A 17,723-nucleotide genomic window follows, 5' to 3' on the forward strand; every position below is an offset into this window, starting at 1 on the left:
TATATTATATATAAACATATATATATATATATGCTCTTATTTGGTCTCATTCTCATGATTTTAGCTATCATTTCTCAGATGATTCTCAAATCTATATATCCAGGTATAGTACTTTTCCTGAACAATAACCCTGTATCACCAACTACTTATTGGCTATCTCCACCTGAATATGGAAGAAGTATCTCAAAGTCAGCTTTTCTAAAATAAAATTTATCTTTTCCCCTGATCTGTTCCTTCTCTAAACTTCCTGTTTCTTTTGAGGCTATTTTCATCTTCCTAGAAATCTTGTTTACAACCATGGAATCACTTGACTTTTCCCTCTCTCTCAACACCTATTTTTAATCAAATATAATGCCACGTCTTGCTATTTCTACCTCCACAATAGTCTTTAAAAAAAAAATCAGTCCCGGGCGGCTAGGTGGCACAGTGAGTAAAGCGCAGGCCCTGGAGTTGGGAGGACCTGAGTTCAATTCTGACCTTAGACACTAAACACATACACACTAGCCGTTTAACCTTGGGCAAGTTACTTAACCCCAATTGCCCTTCAAAAGGCAAAAAAAGAAAAAAATAATCAGTCCCTTTTTTTCTCACTCACAGGCACCATACATGACATTTCCATTTTGCTGGACTATTATAATAATTTCCCAATTTTTCTTCCTATTTTCAGGTAATCTCATCTCTAATTTATCTTCTTCACAACTGCTAAAACAATCCTCCTAAGGTACAGGTCTGAGCATGTCACTTAATTCCTCAAAAATGGCTCCCTCTTGTCTCTAGGATAAAATATAATTCCTTACCTTGGATCTTAAGGTCATTCATAACCTGACTCTGAGGTAATAATAAATTTATCCCATGTTATCTCCCACACATCCTGTGATCTGGTGAAACCAACCTCCCGTTTGTTTCCTGATGTTAAGCATTCCTTTTCTTTTTCCTTTGACTTTGCATGGCCTGTCCTCTAAGCTTGAAATTAAACCCCTTCCTAATCTATACCTTTTAGAATACCTAGTTTCCTTCAAAGTTCAGCTCAGGGGCCTCTTCCTATTGAAATCCTTTCCTGTTTCCCTTAGTTGTCAGTTCTCTTTCCATTCTCAGATCATTTAGTATTCTCCATGCACATGTTGTATTATACCAGTATAATTTAAGTTCTTTAAGAGCAGGGACTATTTTAGCCATGCCTTTGTATCCTTAGCATTTAGCACAATGCTTTGTACATAGTAGGCACTTAATTAATTTTTTTAAAAATTGAATTACTGCTCATTTCTCTATATCAGAAATCTTGATGAAAGGAATTAAGTCAGTGTATCATAACTACATGTAGTCGAGGGTCAAGATTCCCTATCTTTGGCTTACATTCATGAGTTTTTACTTTACCTGGTTGATAACCATATCACATTTCACCTTCCTTTTAAAGAGTCTGTTTAAATGACCATCAAAAGTTTGTGTTGTTTCTTGAATAGAGTTTTGAAGCTTCCTTAATTCAGCATCCAATGACTAAAATAAAGATACCAATAAAGTTAACATTTAGGAGTTTATTTGTCACAAGATAATAAAAAGAGCCTGTCCTAGTCAACTTCAGCTCAGTCTTTCCAATGGACAATGTTGACTGAACTGCCATAGGGATTCATTATAAAGCGAGCATCATTAAGGACAGTCTTTGGCCCTGGAGTGTCTGATTTTTTTTTCTTAAAGAAAAAATATAACAATTAAGTTATATTGTTTTTTTTTCTTTTTGGAGGAGAGAAGGCAGGGCAATTGGGGCTAAATGTCTTGCCCAGGGTCACATGGCTAGTAAGTGTTAAGTGTCTGCGGTTGGATTTGAGCCCAGGTCCTGACTCCAGGGCTGGTGCTCTATTCACTGCGCCACCTAGCTGCCCCATAAGTTTTGCAGTTTTACAGTTTGCAAAGTGCTCACATATATTATTGTATTTTCAGGTTATCAAGTTTTTATTAGGTGTCTACTATGTGCTAAGTGATGGGGAAATAAAGAAAGGCCAAAAAATTATTTGATTTTATTTAATGAATCAATTTTGGTAAGTTTTTTGTATTTTATGAAAAAGTTATGCATGCATATAAATATACTATATTATTCATAAGAACCTTTGTAATGATTTTCTAGTTATTTCATGTTTAAATGTTTTGTCATTCTATCTAGCTCATAAATTCCTTTAGGACAAGAAATAAAGTGTCTTTTAAATCTCTGGCAATGCCTAGTAAAGAACTGGGCACCATTAAGTGAATAAATGACCAAAATAGATATAAAAGCAGAGGTATTGCTTTTATAAAGCCACAGACCAATCATGATGGGGTTTGTTTCTTTTTGGAGGGGGAAAGTTGGGGTTAAGTGATTTGCCTAAGGTCACACGGCTAGTAAGTGTTAAGTGTCTGAGCTCAGATTTGAACTCAGGTCCTTCTGACTCTAGGGCCGGTGCTCTATTCACTGTGCCACCTAACCACCCCTCATGGTGGGTTTTAAAAGTGTGGTTACATGAAAGGATATGATCACATCAATTTGAGCATTCTTTGAAGTGATGCAGATTCCAATTCCTACATGCTCATACATACGCAACTCATACATTCCAACTCATACATGCACATTCTTTGCAGCTATCCATGTTCTTCCATAAATTGGCCACAGAGTGTCCATCCATCATGTCCAAGGTATTCTTTTCCCTCTTCTGACATCTTGAGGATACAGGCTATCTAATAGTTATCTTTCTTGCCACATAATCAGCCCTTTTTCTACTCATTTCCATTTTCCATACAGCTCTATTCTAATGCTTCATTCTAGCATGAAGGCAACACTGTGCACTTGAAGGCTATACTATCTAAGCACAAACTTTGACAGATTTTATCATAATTGAAAGGCTTTGGATGTACTCCTAGGAACAGAGTGAATCTGCTTTCTGAGGATCAGTCTAGACGGGTGAAGAGAGGCTCATTAATATTAAGTAGACTGGCTACTTGATTAATTATTTGTCCATATCAGCTAATGTTTTAAAATGTGGTTATAAATGTAATTTAAAAATCATACTTTAAAAATAAATATCTCTAATTTTGCTTACTACAAAATTTCACATTCACAATTACATTTGCTAGAATAAAAGCTTTTTCAATAGATCATAAACTCCTTCACAACAAGAACTATTTCATTTGTCTCTTGAGTACTCAGTGCCTACCTAGTACTTTGCCTGACACAAAGTAGACACTTGATAAGTGCTTATTGCAGTAGCTAGACCTATTTCCATAGCAATGAATTGTACTCTAGTGTTCCTCAGTAATAGAAAATACACATGGTAACTTTTGGGAGCCAAGATGGCATAGTAAGCAATAAATCCCTGTTACTCTCCCTTATTCATCTCCAATAATAAAGTAGCTCCCCAGAACAAATTCAAGACAGTGTGGAGTGGCCCAGGAGACTTGAAGGATCAGTGAGAAAGGTCTACCTCACTCCAGTAAAAGGGGAGCACAGTATAGGACAGGAAACATCCCAGCAAACCAGTGGCAGATCCTGAGCTCCAATGTGGTGGAGCAGGCAAATGCCAATACCAGGAATCCCCATGTGCTTTAGCATAGCCAGGGAAACTGGCAGAATTCAGCTCCAAGAACTACCATGTACTGTAGAGTGGCCCCAGGCAAATAGGCATCCTCTAACAGCCAGGCCTCCCATGCTTCCATGGGGTCTGGGTGGGGCTCTGGGCACAGAGGTGTCTTCCAGCACCTGGACCTCCATGTGCTTCATTCAGCACAGCCCAGGCAAAACAGTCACCTTCTATATCAGCAATGCAATATTCACAATGCCTATGGCAATTATAGATATGCTGATGTAGTTGTTAATCACAAAATATATCAGGCTTTCTATATGGGGGATAAAGAGAGAACATTTATTAAAACACCAAATGACTGAGTCCCAAAACCAGAAAGTCAAAGCCATCAGAGTAGTTATGAAATTGGCACAGGTAGATAAAGTAGAAAGCACCCACATTCTCAAGCCTTTAAAATAGAACAGGCTACCTCAGGCAAAGGTCCTCCTCTCCCCACTCACAGCAACCACCCAGCGTCCAGGAAGCGCGCTCCTAGCAGCTCCGGCCCCTAGCAGTCCTCAGCAGGAATCCTTAGCAGAAATTCTGGCTGGCTCAAAAAAAGGGGTCCGCGCCTCCACCTCTACCTCGGCTCTACCACTACCACTGCTGCTGCCGCTGCCGTTGCCGCCCCTGCTAGCCACTGTAGGAACTCTAGCTTGGCTTCCACTTCCTCTTGCCCTACCCCTTCCTGCTACATCAGCAAGTCCAATGGGGCATGGAAGATCTTTAAATACCATAACCCTTACACCTTCCAGGGGCCAGACCTCCATGGGCTTCAGTATAGCCCCAGGGAAATGCAGCAAAACCCCACCAGACACCACCACTGAAATCACAGCTCAATACCAGGTAAGCTCCCTGTGGCCTCCAGCAGCACCTACCACCCCCTCCTCCCCAGAAGGCCCCCTCAACACAGTACCAGATATGAGAGTTCCTTATGGGACTCAGGGCAACATCATCAGCACAGCACTAGTTCAATAACTAGGGCCTGCTGCCATTAGCACAACAAGTCTAAGACAGAACCCTTTCTACCCTGAGAGTAGGGATCTAATTTAAAAGAAAGAAGAGAGGCCAAAAAAGAGCACAAAACAACTAAAAAGAATCTGACATTGAAAGATATTATGGAAAAAGGGAAGACCAAGACATAAACTCAGAAGAGGACAACAGTGTCAAAACACCTATAAGCAAAACTGATAAAAAGAAAAACAGGAAATGGCCTCAAGCCCAAAAAGAACTTATGGAAGAGCTCAAAAAGGGGCTTAAAATCATTTAAGAGAGGTAGAAGAAAAATTGGAAAAGAAATCAGTGATGTAAAAGAATTTTGAAAAAAGAGTCAAGAGCTTGGAAAACTGCTTAAAGAATACAATTGGCCAAATGGAAAAGAAAGTACAAAAGGTAATTGAGAAAAACAATTCCTTAAAAGTTAGAATTGGGCAAGTGGGAGCTAACGACTCTATGGGACATCAAGAATCAATCAAACAAAATCAAAACAATGAAAAAATGGAAGAAATGTAAAATACCTAATGGCAAAAACAATTGACCTGGAAAATAGATCCAGGAAAGATAATATCAGAATCACTGGACTACCTGAAAACCATAATCAAAAGGAAGACCTAGACAGCATCTTTCAAGAAATTATCAAGGAAATCTGCCCTGATGTCCTGGAACCAGAGGGCAAAATATAGGCATTGAAAGAATCCACCAATCACCTCAGCAAAGAGATCTCAAGCTCCAAAGGGACATTATAGCCAAATTTCAGAATGATCAGGTCAAGGAAAATAATCCTAGAAGTGCCCAGGAAGAAACAATTCAAATATTGGGTAACAAAAATCAGGATCACATGGGACTTGGCAGCTGCAACATTAAAAGATTGGCGGTCATAGAACATGATATTCTGGAAGGCAAAGGAGCTAGGACTACAATCAAGAATAACTTACCTGGTTAAATTAAGCATAATAGATCAAAGGAAGAAAATGGTCATTCAATGAAATAAGAGGGATTTCAAGCTTTCATAAGGAAAAGACCAGAACTAAATAAAAAATTTGACCTCTACTATCAAGAACCAAGAGAAGCATAAACAGGTAAAAAAAAAGGAAAAGAAAACATAAGGGATTCAACAGAACTAAAGTATTTACATATGTACACGGGAAAATGATACTTGTAATTCTTTAAAAAATTGTATCACAGATAGTACACTTAGAAGGAATATGCATAGATAGAGGGTACGAGTATAAGGTGAATTTGAGGGAATGACATAAAAAAAATTAAGGGATGAGAAACAAGAGTACACAGAAGGAAGGGAGAGGTAGAATGGGGGTAGATTATTTCACATGAAAAGGTACTAAAGACATTACAGTAGAGGGGGAAATAGGAAGTTGGTTATGAGCATCGCTTGAACCTTGTTCTCATCAGTATTGGCTCAAAGAAAGAATCATATACACAATCAGTTTAATATAGAAATCTATCTTACCTGAGAGGGAAGTTGGAGAGGAAAAGATCAAGTAAGATCAGGGAAGGTTGTAGACAGAAACAAAACACTGGTGAAGAGGGAAAGGGTGAAAGGAGAGAGAAGACAAACAAAAGGGAGACTAGGATGGAGGGAAGTGCAAGTTAGTAATCATAACTGTGAATGTGAATGGAATGAACTTTCTCATAAACCAGAAACAGAGAGCAGAGTGAATCAAAAGCCAGGATCCTCAATATGTTGTTTACAAAAAACATACTTGAAGCAGAGAGATACACACAGAGTAATGGTAAGGGGCTGAAGAAGAATCTTTTATATTTCAGCTCAAGTTAAAAAAAAAGCAGGAAAAGCAGTCCTGATCTCAGACAAAGTAAAAACAAAAACAGACCTAATTAAGAGACAAGGAAGGAAATTACATCTTGCTAAAAGGTACCATAGACAATGAAGCAATATCAATACTAAACATATATGCACAAAATGGTATAGCATTCATATTCTTAAAGGAGAAGTTTAGTGATTTATAGGAATAGACAGCACAATTATAGTAGCAGGGGATCTCATCTGTCTCTTCTCAGAAATTGATAAATCTAACCAAAAAATAAGCAACAAAGAAACTTAAGGAGGTAAATAGAATGTTGGAATAGTTAGATATGACAGTTCTTTGGAGAAAACTGAATGGGAACAGAAAGGAATATACATTTTTCTTAGCAGCATACACAAAAATTAGTGCCTACACAAAAAATTAACCATGTAAGAGGGCAGTAAAAATGCAGAAAAAGGGCAGAAATAGCAAATATTTTAGAATTATAATGCAATAAAAATTATATTCGACAAAGGGCAGTGGAAATAGAGATTAAAAATTTGTTGGAAATTGATAATCTAATCCTAAAGAATAAGTGGGTCAAAGAACAAATCACAGAAACAATAATTTTTAAAGAGAATGACACAATGAGATAACATACCAAAGTTTATGGGATACAGCCAAAGCAGTACTTAGGGGAAATTTTATTTCTCTAACTTCTTGCATCAACACAGTGGAAAAAGAATAGATCACTGAATTGGGCATGCAACTAAAAAACTAGAAAAAGAACAAATTAAAATTCCCTAAATGAATACCAAATTGGAAATCCTGAAAATCAAAGGTTAGATTAATAAAATTGAAAGTAAGAAAACTATTGAGCTAATAAATAAATCTAGGAGCTGGTTTTATGAAAAAAAAAAACACAATTAAGATAGATAAGCCATTGATTAAATTGATTAAAAAAAAAGAAAACCAAATATCCAGTATCAGAAATGAAAAGGGTGAAATCACCACCAATGAAGAAGAAATTAAAGCAATAATTCAGAGCTATTTTACCTGGCAATCTAAGTGAAATGGATGAATATTTAAAAAATGTAAATTACCTAGATTAACAGATCAGGAAATAGAATGCCTAAATAACCCCATCTTAGAAAAAGAAATTAAAGAAGTCATTAGTGAACTGCTTAGGGAAAAAATCCCCAGGGTCAGATGGGTTCATGAGTGAATTCTATCAAATACTTAAAGAACAATTAATTCCAGGACTATATAAACTATTTGGAAAAAATAGGTGAAGAAGAAGTCCTGCCAAACTCCTTTTATGACACAAATATGGTGCTGATACCTAAACCAGGAAGAACTAAAACAGAAAAAGAAAACTATAGACCAATTTCCCTAATATCATTACAAAAATTTTGAACAAAATACTAGCAAGGGGATTATAGCATTATGTCACAAAAGTTATACACTACAACTAGGTGAGATTTATACTAGGAATGAAGGTTGATTCAATATTAGGAAAACTCAATATAATTGACCATATAAATAGCAAAACCAATAGAAATCATATAATTATCTCAATAGGTGCTGAAAAAGCTTGTGACAAAATACAGCCCCCATTCCTGTTAAAAACACTAGACAGCATAGGAATAAAGGAAGTGTTCCTTAAAAGGATAAACAGCATCTATCTAAAAGCAAACATTATTTGTAAAGGAGATAAACTAGAAGCCTTTCCAGTATGATCAGGAGTGAGACAGGGATGTTCATTATCACCACCATTATTCAACATAGTACTAGAAATTTTAGCTGTAGCAGTAAGAGAAGAAAAAGAAAATGAAGGTATTAGAATAGGCAATAAGGAAACAAAACTATCACTCTTTGCAGATGATATGATGGTAAACTTAGAGAACCTTAGAGTATCAACTAAAAATTACTTGAAATAACTTTGGCAGAGTTACAGGGTACAAGATAACCCACATAAATCATGAATATTTCTTTATATGACCAAATAAAACCCAGCAGTAAGAGACAGAAAGAAGAATTCCATTTAAAATGATTGTAAACAACATAAAATACTTAGGAGTCTCCCTGCAAAGACACACCCATGCACTATATGAACACAATTACAGAACACTTTTTACACAAAGTCAGATTTAAACAATTGGAAAGAAAAATCAATTACTCATGGAGAGACTGAGCCACTATAATAAAAATGACAATTCTGCCTAAACTGTTTTACCTATTCAGTGCCATACCAGTCAAAGTACCAAAAACTATTTTATAGAGCTAGAAAAAATAATAAAGAAATTCATCTGGAAGAACAAAAGGTTAAGAATATCAAGGGAAGTCATGGGAAAAATATGAAGGAGGTCTAGCAATACTAGATCTCAAACTATAATAAAGCAGTAATCATCAAAACTATCTGGAACTAAGAAATAGAGTGCTTGATCAGTCCAATAGATTAAGTACAGAAGACACAGTAATAGATGATCATAGTAACCTAGTGTTTGATAGACTAAAAGACCCCAGATTTTGGAATAAGAATTCACTATTTGACAAAAACTGCTGAGAAAACTGGAAAACAATAGGACACAAACTAGGTATAGACCGACACTCAAATTGTATATGAAGATCAGATCAGATCATGTACATCCTAGTACATATATAAGCTATATCAAACTGCCTACTATTTTCAGAAAAGGGGGGAGAAAAATTTAGAACTCAAAATCTTACAAAAGTGAAAGCTAAAAATTTCCTTGACACATAGATGGGAAAAAATAAAATATTATAAAAAAGAAAACTCACATGGCAAATATCATTGCAAATTCTTCTACAACCTTACAAAAATCTCTTCTATCAAAGGGAGTAAGAATTTACCCTGGAAAGATTTTTTAAACTGCCTATTGCTTCCATTAGGAGAATGAACAGTAGGAAATGGAACTGATAGTTATTTTTTTTTAATTTCAAGGTATAAGTTTGTTTTATTGATCATAAAACTCAGAAAAAACTACAGCTTGATTTTGGGTACCTGCAGAGAGGTTTTAGTTCTTTTACTTAAGGATTTAAGTAACACTGTGACTTAGAAAAGATTCACAGAAAGAAAAAGAACAGTATTCTTCAGTGAGATTCTAGATATTCCATTTTCTAAGGTTGGAAAGTTCAGTGTCTCTATATAGGTAGCCTTCAATCCTACAAAACTGGGAAATACCCTTTTTTCTTCAAAAAGTACAGCTACAATTCTGAGTATAAAAGTTTCTGTTAAGGTACTGATGCCAAGTTAATAAACATCTAAAACTAGTGGGGAACTAAGGAAACATGTGGCTTTATCTTGCAAGAGCCTAGGCTATTCCCAATGCCACCAAAACAAGGATTTTTAAACACCCACCAGACATGTCATATTCACTGCCTCCATATTGGGGGAGAGCATTTAAACCCTCATTAACTTTTCAGTCATCACTGCAGCCCAGAACACTTGTTTATTTTTAGCTTCATTCCAAACATCATCTTATGGTCCAAATACATCAAAGTAACTGTTAAGAAGCTCAGAAGGAAAGAAAATATGGATGAAAAATAAGGCTCAGAGAAGTTGTACCTAATATGCAACAGCATTGGGCTGACAAACCAGCATACCCTACTGGATACTTCATTCTTTTACTACTTTCCCAAAGGAATGAACACTTGCTGTTATTTCTGATGTAATCAACTTTTGGAATGCTGTATTAAACCCTTTCATTGTTACCATATATATTTCATCTGGAAGGAAGGAAATAAAACCAAAGGCATTTATATTGCAAAAAAAAAAAAAAACCAACTTTAAATTCAAGCCACAAAGAGTGCTTGACTCAGTGGATATATATTTTTTTCTCTGCTTGTCCTAAGGTGTATTATTCTTCCTCATCCCCACCCCCACCCAGCCAGTAATGGATACAATGAAATAAGCATTATTTGTTTTCCCAAGCTTTTGCTAGAAAGTTTTGGGTCAATTTGTTGTGAATAATTTAAGTTTTTAAATTTAATCATTTTAAAAGTTTTTCAACCATCTCTAGAGTACTGAAGTTCACTCCAAAGTCACAAGAATTTGCAATTTGGAAGACTGTTAGGAAAAAAAAGAGTGTAGTGAATAGAGCACCAGCCCTGGAGTCAGGAGGACCTTAATTCAAATCTGGCCTCAGACACAAAAACTAGCTGTGTGACCTTGGGCAAGTCACTGAACCCCAATTGCCCTCCCAAAAAAAGGCAAAAAAAAAGAAAATATATTTCTAATTTTTTCTTCTTCCTGACCTTTTTATACTTTTCTCTTTCCTCATTTAAATCTTTAACTTTTTTCTCATATTCTTTTATTATTTTCTTTTCTTCTTCAGTCCATAGGGCATCAGATTTAGCCATACAGGCAGGCTGAGGAATTACCTAAAGATAAAAAAAGAGAAGCACACAATCTATTAAACATGGCACATTGACAGTGTCATTAAAACAGTAAGAAAAAAAATTGGTAAAAGTAAATTGCTGTTGCTGGGAGAAGCAGATAACATGGCCCAGAACTTAGTTGTATTAAGAAAAAGTAAAGTTTCAAAGGGAATTTTCAGTAGCACCATTGGAAAATCATTAGTGCAACTTTCCTCAATACTGCTAAAACACATATGCCTCTTTTTTATCAAATGCTTTTTTAACTTCTAGTTTACATCATTCATTTCCGCAAGATTTTGAGTTACAAATTTTCTCCCCATTTTTCCCCTACCCACCACCCCCAAATAGCAATCCCACTGGATATCCCCTCCTCCAATCTGCTTTCTCCCATATCTTCTCCCATATCCCCTCCAACTTCCAGTAGGACATGGTGGATCTCTATGCCCCAGTGCCTGTATATCTTATTTCCCAGTTACATGTAAAATAATATTGATTATATATATATATATATATATATATGCATTAAAATTTGATTTTAAAACTTTGAATTCCGGATTCATTCCCTTTCTCCCTTGTCACCCACTCTTACTGGGAAGATAAGCAATACAATATAGGTTGTACATGTGTAGCTATGCAAAACATTTCCATAGAGGATATATTGTAAAAGACTGACTATATTTCCCTCCTTCCTATTCCACCTCCCCTTGTTCTATTCTCTACTTTGATCCTGTCCATTTTTAAAAGTGGGTGCTTTCAACTTCCCTCCCTCCCCCAGCCTGCCCTCCCATCACCCCCCCCCTCATCCCCTTACCTGCTACTCTCCTGGAGGGTGAGTTACCTTATTTAGTGTGTATGTCATTCCCTCCCTAAGCCAAATTCAATGAGAATAAGGTTGACCCATTCCCTTTTGCTTCCTGTTCTTCCCCTCCATTGTAACCATTTTCCCTTGCCTCTTCTATATGAGATAGTTTACCCCATTCTGTCTCTCCCCATCTCCTCTCATTATATTCCTCTCTCACCTCTTAATTTCACCTTTTATGTATCATGCCTTCCCATTAAATTGGTCCTGTTCCTTCTATCTATGTATACCTGTAAACATATATACACATATTCACACATGTAATCATATGCCCATATACCCTCCTATATAGACACATATATGTATGTGTGTATATATATTCATATATATATTTCTATTCCCTTCAATTATTCTCATACTGAGAAAAGTTTTATAAGTTACAATTATCATTTTTCCTTGTAGGAATGTAAATAGTTCAACTTTGATAAGTTCCTTATGATTTCTTTTCCCTGTATACCTTCTCATGCTTCTCTTGCTTCTTGTATCTGAATGTCAAATTTTCTATTCAACTCTGTTTTTTTCATCAAGAATGCTTGAAAGTCCTATATTCCACCGAATGACCATATTTTTCCCTGAAACATGATATGCAGTTTTGCTGGGTAGGTGATTCTGGTTTTAATCCCAGCTCCTTTGACCTCCAGAATATCATATTCCAAGCCCTTCAATCCCTCAGCATAGAAGCTGCTAGATGCTGTGTTATCCTGATTGTGTTTCCACAATATTAAAATTGTTTCTTCCTTGCTGCTTATAATATTTTCTCCTTGATCTGGGAGTTCCAGAACCTGGCTATAATATTCCTAGGAGTTTTCTTTTTGGCTTCTTTTTCAGGAGATGATCAGTGGATTCTTTCAACCTCTATTTTGCTCTCTGGTTCTAAAACATCAGGGCACTTTTCCTTGAGAATTTCTTGAAGGATGATTTCTAGGTTCTTTTTTTGATCATGGCTTTCAGGTAGTCCAATAATTTTAAAATTATCTCTCCCGGATCTCTTTTCCAGGTCAGTGGTTTTTCCAATGAGATATTTCACATTGCCTTCTATGTTTTCATTTGTTTGGATCTGTTTAATAGTATCTTGATTTCTCATAAAGTCACTAGCTTCCATTTGCTCCAATCTAATTCTGAAGGAATGATTCTCTTCAGTGAGCTTTTGAGATTCTTTTTCCATCAGGCAAATTTGGCTTTTTAAGGCATTCTTCTCCTCATTGGCTTTTTGAGCATCTTTTGCCATTTGAGTTAGTCTATTTTCTAAGGTGTTATTTGCTTCAGTCAGGTTGTTGACTCTCTTTTCATACTTTTCTTGCATCATTCTTATTTCTTTTCCCAATTTTTCCTCCACTTATCTTATTTGTTTTTCAAAATCCTTCTTAAGGTTCTCTATGGCCTCTAACCAGCTTGTATTTTTCTTGGAAGCTTTTGCTGCAGGAATTCTGACTTCATTGTCTTCCTCCTGTTCCATGCTTTGATTCTTTTTGTCCCCAAAATAGGAGTATAAAGTTTGATTGCTCTGCTTGGTTTGCTTCCTTTGCCAGCTCATGTTGCCTCTTGATTACTTGACTTTTGGGCTTTTTGTCACAGTAGGACTCTGCCACCAGACAGGGGAGCTTTGTACCAAATGCTGGGATTTTCTCAGCTGCTGAAAGTATTAGTTGGGTGCCCTCTCTGAAGCCTCCACATGCTCTAGCAATCTGGTCGCACACCCCAGGACCTCCACCCTTGACCACAATCCAGATCCAAGCAGGTTAAAGCAAGAGCAATTACCTTCAGACTGGTCACTTGGTCCCATTACAATTGCAGTCCAGGAGCTAAAGCAGCCACGTGGGTGTGGCTGCACAGCTGCCCACTTCAGCCTCTTCTTGCTCCGGGGGCAAAGGCTAATCATACTCTCAAACTACTGGATCCCAAAGTCCACACTGCACTGACCTCTCACTTGTCCTTATCATCTATAGGTTGATAATTCTGATAAACGACACAGCTGCTGGTGATCTGAAGTCCCTCCAGCCAGTGGCTGATCAGGCCCACCCTGAGGCTAAAACCTTGGGCTTGCAAGGGGCTAGGGTTGTCTCCCAGAGTGTTGCACTGGCTGCTTCCTGCCAGCTTGCCAGGCTGTCCTCAGTGGGAGGTTAGCTTCTCCATGTCATTTTATGGGTTCTGTAGCTCCAAAGTTTGTTCAGAGTCACCTTTTACATGCATTGGAGTTGGTGGAAGCTGGAGCTGCGGAAGTCCTGTTTCTACTCTGCCATCTTGACTCTGCCCCCTATGCCTCTTTTTGTTAAAAAATTTTTTTCTATAAGTTTGAAAATCAATGCTAAACATATTCCTTTATATTTAGTGAATATGGTTGAAGTTGCCAAGTTTTAAAAGATTTTTTTTTAAAAAAGTACTTTATTCTCTCCCCCCCATTTATTTATTTTTAGCATTCATTTAAAAAAAATGTTGAATTCCAAATTCTCTCCCTTCCTCCAGCACCTCTCCCATCCATTGAGAACACAAGAAATATTGTATAAATTATATAGGTGAAATCATGCAAAATATATTTCCATATTAGCCATGTTGTAAAAAAGGCAAGAAAAAGTGAAAAAAAATACTTTAATTTGCCCTCATGAGTTCATCAGTTCTCTTTCTAGAGATGGATAACGTTTTTCATCATGAGCTCTTTGAAATTGTCTTGGATCATTGTATTGATTGCAGTATCTAAGTCTTTCACAATTGATCATTACAATATTACTTTATTTTCCTCTTGAACTTTTTAAAACACACTCCCAAGTTCCATTTAACCACTTAACATTGGGTTAACTTATTTTTTCTTTTAAAAAATTTTTTTTCTTTTTGTTTTTTCCAATTTATTTATTTTAGTTTTCAACATTCATTCCACACAAGATTTTGAGTTACAATTTTTTTCTCCCAGTCTTTCTCCTACCCCCACCCCAAAATAGTGAGCCTAGTGAATAGCTCTTCCCCCAATCTGTTCTCTTTTAAATCCTCCCCCTTTCTCCCCTCTAACTTTCTAATAGGGCAAGATGGATTTCTATAACCCAGTGTCTGTATATCTTATTTCCCAGTTGCATGTAAAAAACAATTTTTTTAAACATTTGTTTTTAAAACTTTGAGTTCCAGCTTCTTTCCTTTCTTTCCTCCTCACCTCCCCCCACTGGGAAGATAAGCAATTCAGTATAGGTTTTACATGTGCAGTTAGGCAAGAATATTTCCATAGTAGTTATACAATATTACTTTTACTATGTATAATGATTTCCTGGTTCTACTTGCTTCACTTTGTATCAGTTCATATAGATCTCCCCAAATTTTTCTGAAACTATCTCCTTCATAATTTCTTACAATGGTATTCCATCACAATCATACAACTTGTTTAGCTATTCCCCAATTTATGGGCATCTCCTCAGTTTCCAATCCTTTGCCACCACAAAAAATATTCTATAAATGTTTTTGTACATATAGATCATTTTCCCTTTTCTGTGATCTCCTTGTGATACAGACCTAATAGTGGTATTTCTGGGTCAAATGGTAAACACAGTTTAATAGCCCTTTGGGCATAGTTGCAGATTCTCTAGAATGGTTGGATAAGTTCACAAATCCATCAACAATGAATATATTCCTATTTTTCACCAACATTTATCATTTTCCTTTTCTATCATGTTAGCCAATTTGATTGGTGTGAGGTGGTACCTCAGAGTACTCAGAGTTGTTTGGATTTTTACCTTTCTCTAACCAATAGTGATTAGATAATTTTTTCCATATGACTATTGATAGCTTTGATGTATTCTTCTGAAAACTGCCTGTTCATATTTCTTTTACCATTTATCAATTGAGAAATGACTCGTATTCTTATAAATTTGGCTCAGTTCCCTATTTATTTGAGAATTGAAGCCTCTACCAAGGAATGTTTACTTTTGAAGAATTTCCTAAAACTCTGGTTCATCTAGGAAAATGGTAAATTTCACATTTTTCTCACTTTCATTCTTCCTATTCTACTTTCCAATGTTAGATAAAACCATTACCATCCTCAAAATATCTTCTTTCTTGACTTCTAGAACTCCACCCATCATGTCCATCAAAGCTCGTTGTCGTGCATCATCCCTCTGGAAAAATAATCCAAAGTTAGAGGAAATGGTAGCTAGAAGTTAAAGTGTTTAGGCTCTATCAGCATCACCCAAGACCAAACACCAACAGATCCAAAATGTTGTTGAGAAGAGGCTAGGAAAAGGCAGGAAAATGAGTCTATAACAGTAATGATGGTGATGGCAGAAGGGGTATGTGTGTGTGTGTGTGTGTATGTACGTACGTATGTGTGTGTGTTTGTAATTAGACTCTTCCTTAAATGTTTCTCATTGATTTCAAAGGAATATGTTTCTGTAATATAATGTAAAAATATAATTAATAAATGTAAGAACAAATGTATCCATATAAATAGATATCTAGATTTCGTTTTTAACATAATACCTGACTTAAAAGACGTCTTTCAAGTTCAAGGGCTTCAGCCAATGCTGCTTGTTCTTTTTCCCATGGGGTAAGAATTCTTTCAACTTTAATCTGAAAAGCAAAAATTTCAACTTCATTTTTGTCTGTATTTCTCAAAAAATTCAAACAAAACTTATTTAACTTGTAGAAAAGCTAAAGATCCACCAAAGTGTCAAAAGGTTATCTGAGTAGCAGCCCCCAAGTACAGTTCTAAGGGGAACTAATTAGTGGTATGAATGCTTTATATGTTTCTGTCTCTGTTTATGGGCTTCTGTAAGTCCTTTGCATCTTATTTCCTGTGGGGGAGAAATAAAGTCTTTAATATGCCTGATTTGCATTTGCTCTCTTGAGTTCTTGTATAGAAGCTACAGGCCCTGTTATGTACATTCGTAGAAACCTATACGTGACTATATTTAGAGATTTTCCTGGAATAACTACAGGTAGAAGAAATAAGTAAAGGGAGGATAATTACACTTTCTTGATTCAATACTATATCTATCTATCTATGTATCTTTGCATCTATATGCATATATAAGATATGAGGAAGCATCACTCCAGCCCATATGCCATGAAAACATGACCTAACTATCCCACCAACAGATCATTAGTGTCCCTAATGTCCCACATCCCCTCCAACATTTGTCATTTTCCTTTTCTGTAATATTAGCCAATCTGATTAAATGTAAGATGGTACCTCTGAGTTGTTTTAATTTGCATTTCTCTAATCCCTAGTGATTTAGAGAATGTTTTCATGTGACTATAGATTAACTTTGATTTTTTCATCTGAAAATTGCCTATTCATATCCTTTCACCATTTATCAATTGTGGAATGACTCATATTCTTATAAATCTGACTCAGTGCTCTCTATTGTTGAGAAATGATGCCTTTATCAGAGAAATCTGCTGTAAAAATTTCCCCTAGTTTTCTGCTTTTCTTCTGATATTGGTTGCATTGGTTTTTTTGTGCAAAACCTTTTTAATTTAGTGTAATAAAATTATACATTTTATATCCTGTAATGCTCTCCATCTCTCATTAGGTCATAAATTCTTCCCTTATCCATAAATCTGACAGATAAACTATCCTATGATACCCTAATTTATTTGTTGTATCACCCTTTATGTCTACATGTACCTATTTTGACCTTATCTTGGTATATGAAATGAGATGTTGGTTTATGTAGGGTACAAATTCTTATATTCACTGTAATGTTTTTAAGCATCTTATTTTACATTAATATAGTACTTTATAGCTTCTAAAGCACTTTGACCCATTTATTATCTCACTTAAACCTTATGAAAACCCTATGTATTATCCTCATTTTACAAATGAGGAAAATGAAGTTCAGAAAAGTTGAAAGAATTGCCCAATAGCAAGGCAGGATTAGAACTAAGGTGTTCTGATTCCAAATAAGTGTTCCTTTGGTTATTTCACGTCCTTCTTGGCAACTACAAAGGTGAATAAATGGAAGTGAGATTGTAAGATAAATTTTCTCCTCTCCACCCTTCAGAAGGTATGTTTCAGGCATCTTTATGAACTCACAGGGAAGAGTTGAGCTCCAAAATGAATTCACATCAGTAATCCTACTAAACATATATTTTGGTGCTAGAATTAAGTAATCTAATATAATAGCAGCAGCTATGAGA

General features: G+C 36.0%; 1 protein-coding gene across 1 annotated transcript in view; it reads right to left on the reverse strand.

The window, feature by feature from the left end:
* The window catches only part of CFAP43 (cilia and flagella associated protein 43), a 157,594-nt gene that overhangs the window by 35,398 nt on the left and 104,473 nt on the right, over positions 1 to 17,723 (reverse strand). The window contains 4 exon segments of the mRNA XM_069098895.1: positions 1,375 to 1,494; positions 10,625 to 10,750; positions 15,620 to 15,700; positions 16,062 to 16,151. Of these exon segments, the coding sequence (XP_068954996.1) occupies positions 1,375 to 1,494; positions 10,625 to 10,750; positions 15,620 to 15,700; positions 16,062 to 16,151 (417 nt within the window).

This window comes from Petaurus breviceps, unplaced genomic scaffold (assembly GCF_028583685.1).
Source record: "Petaurus breviceps papuanus isolate PSGF00001 unplaced genomic scaffold, PetGlider_PUasm1.0 37, whole genome shotgun sequence".
In the NCBI taxonomy this organism is placed as follows: Eukaryota; Metazoa; Chordata; class Mammalia; order Diprotodontia; family Petauridae; genus Petaurus; species Petaurus breviceps.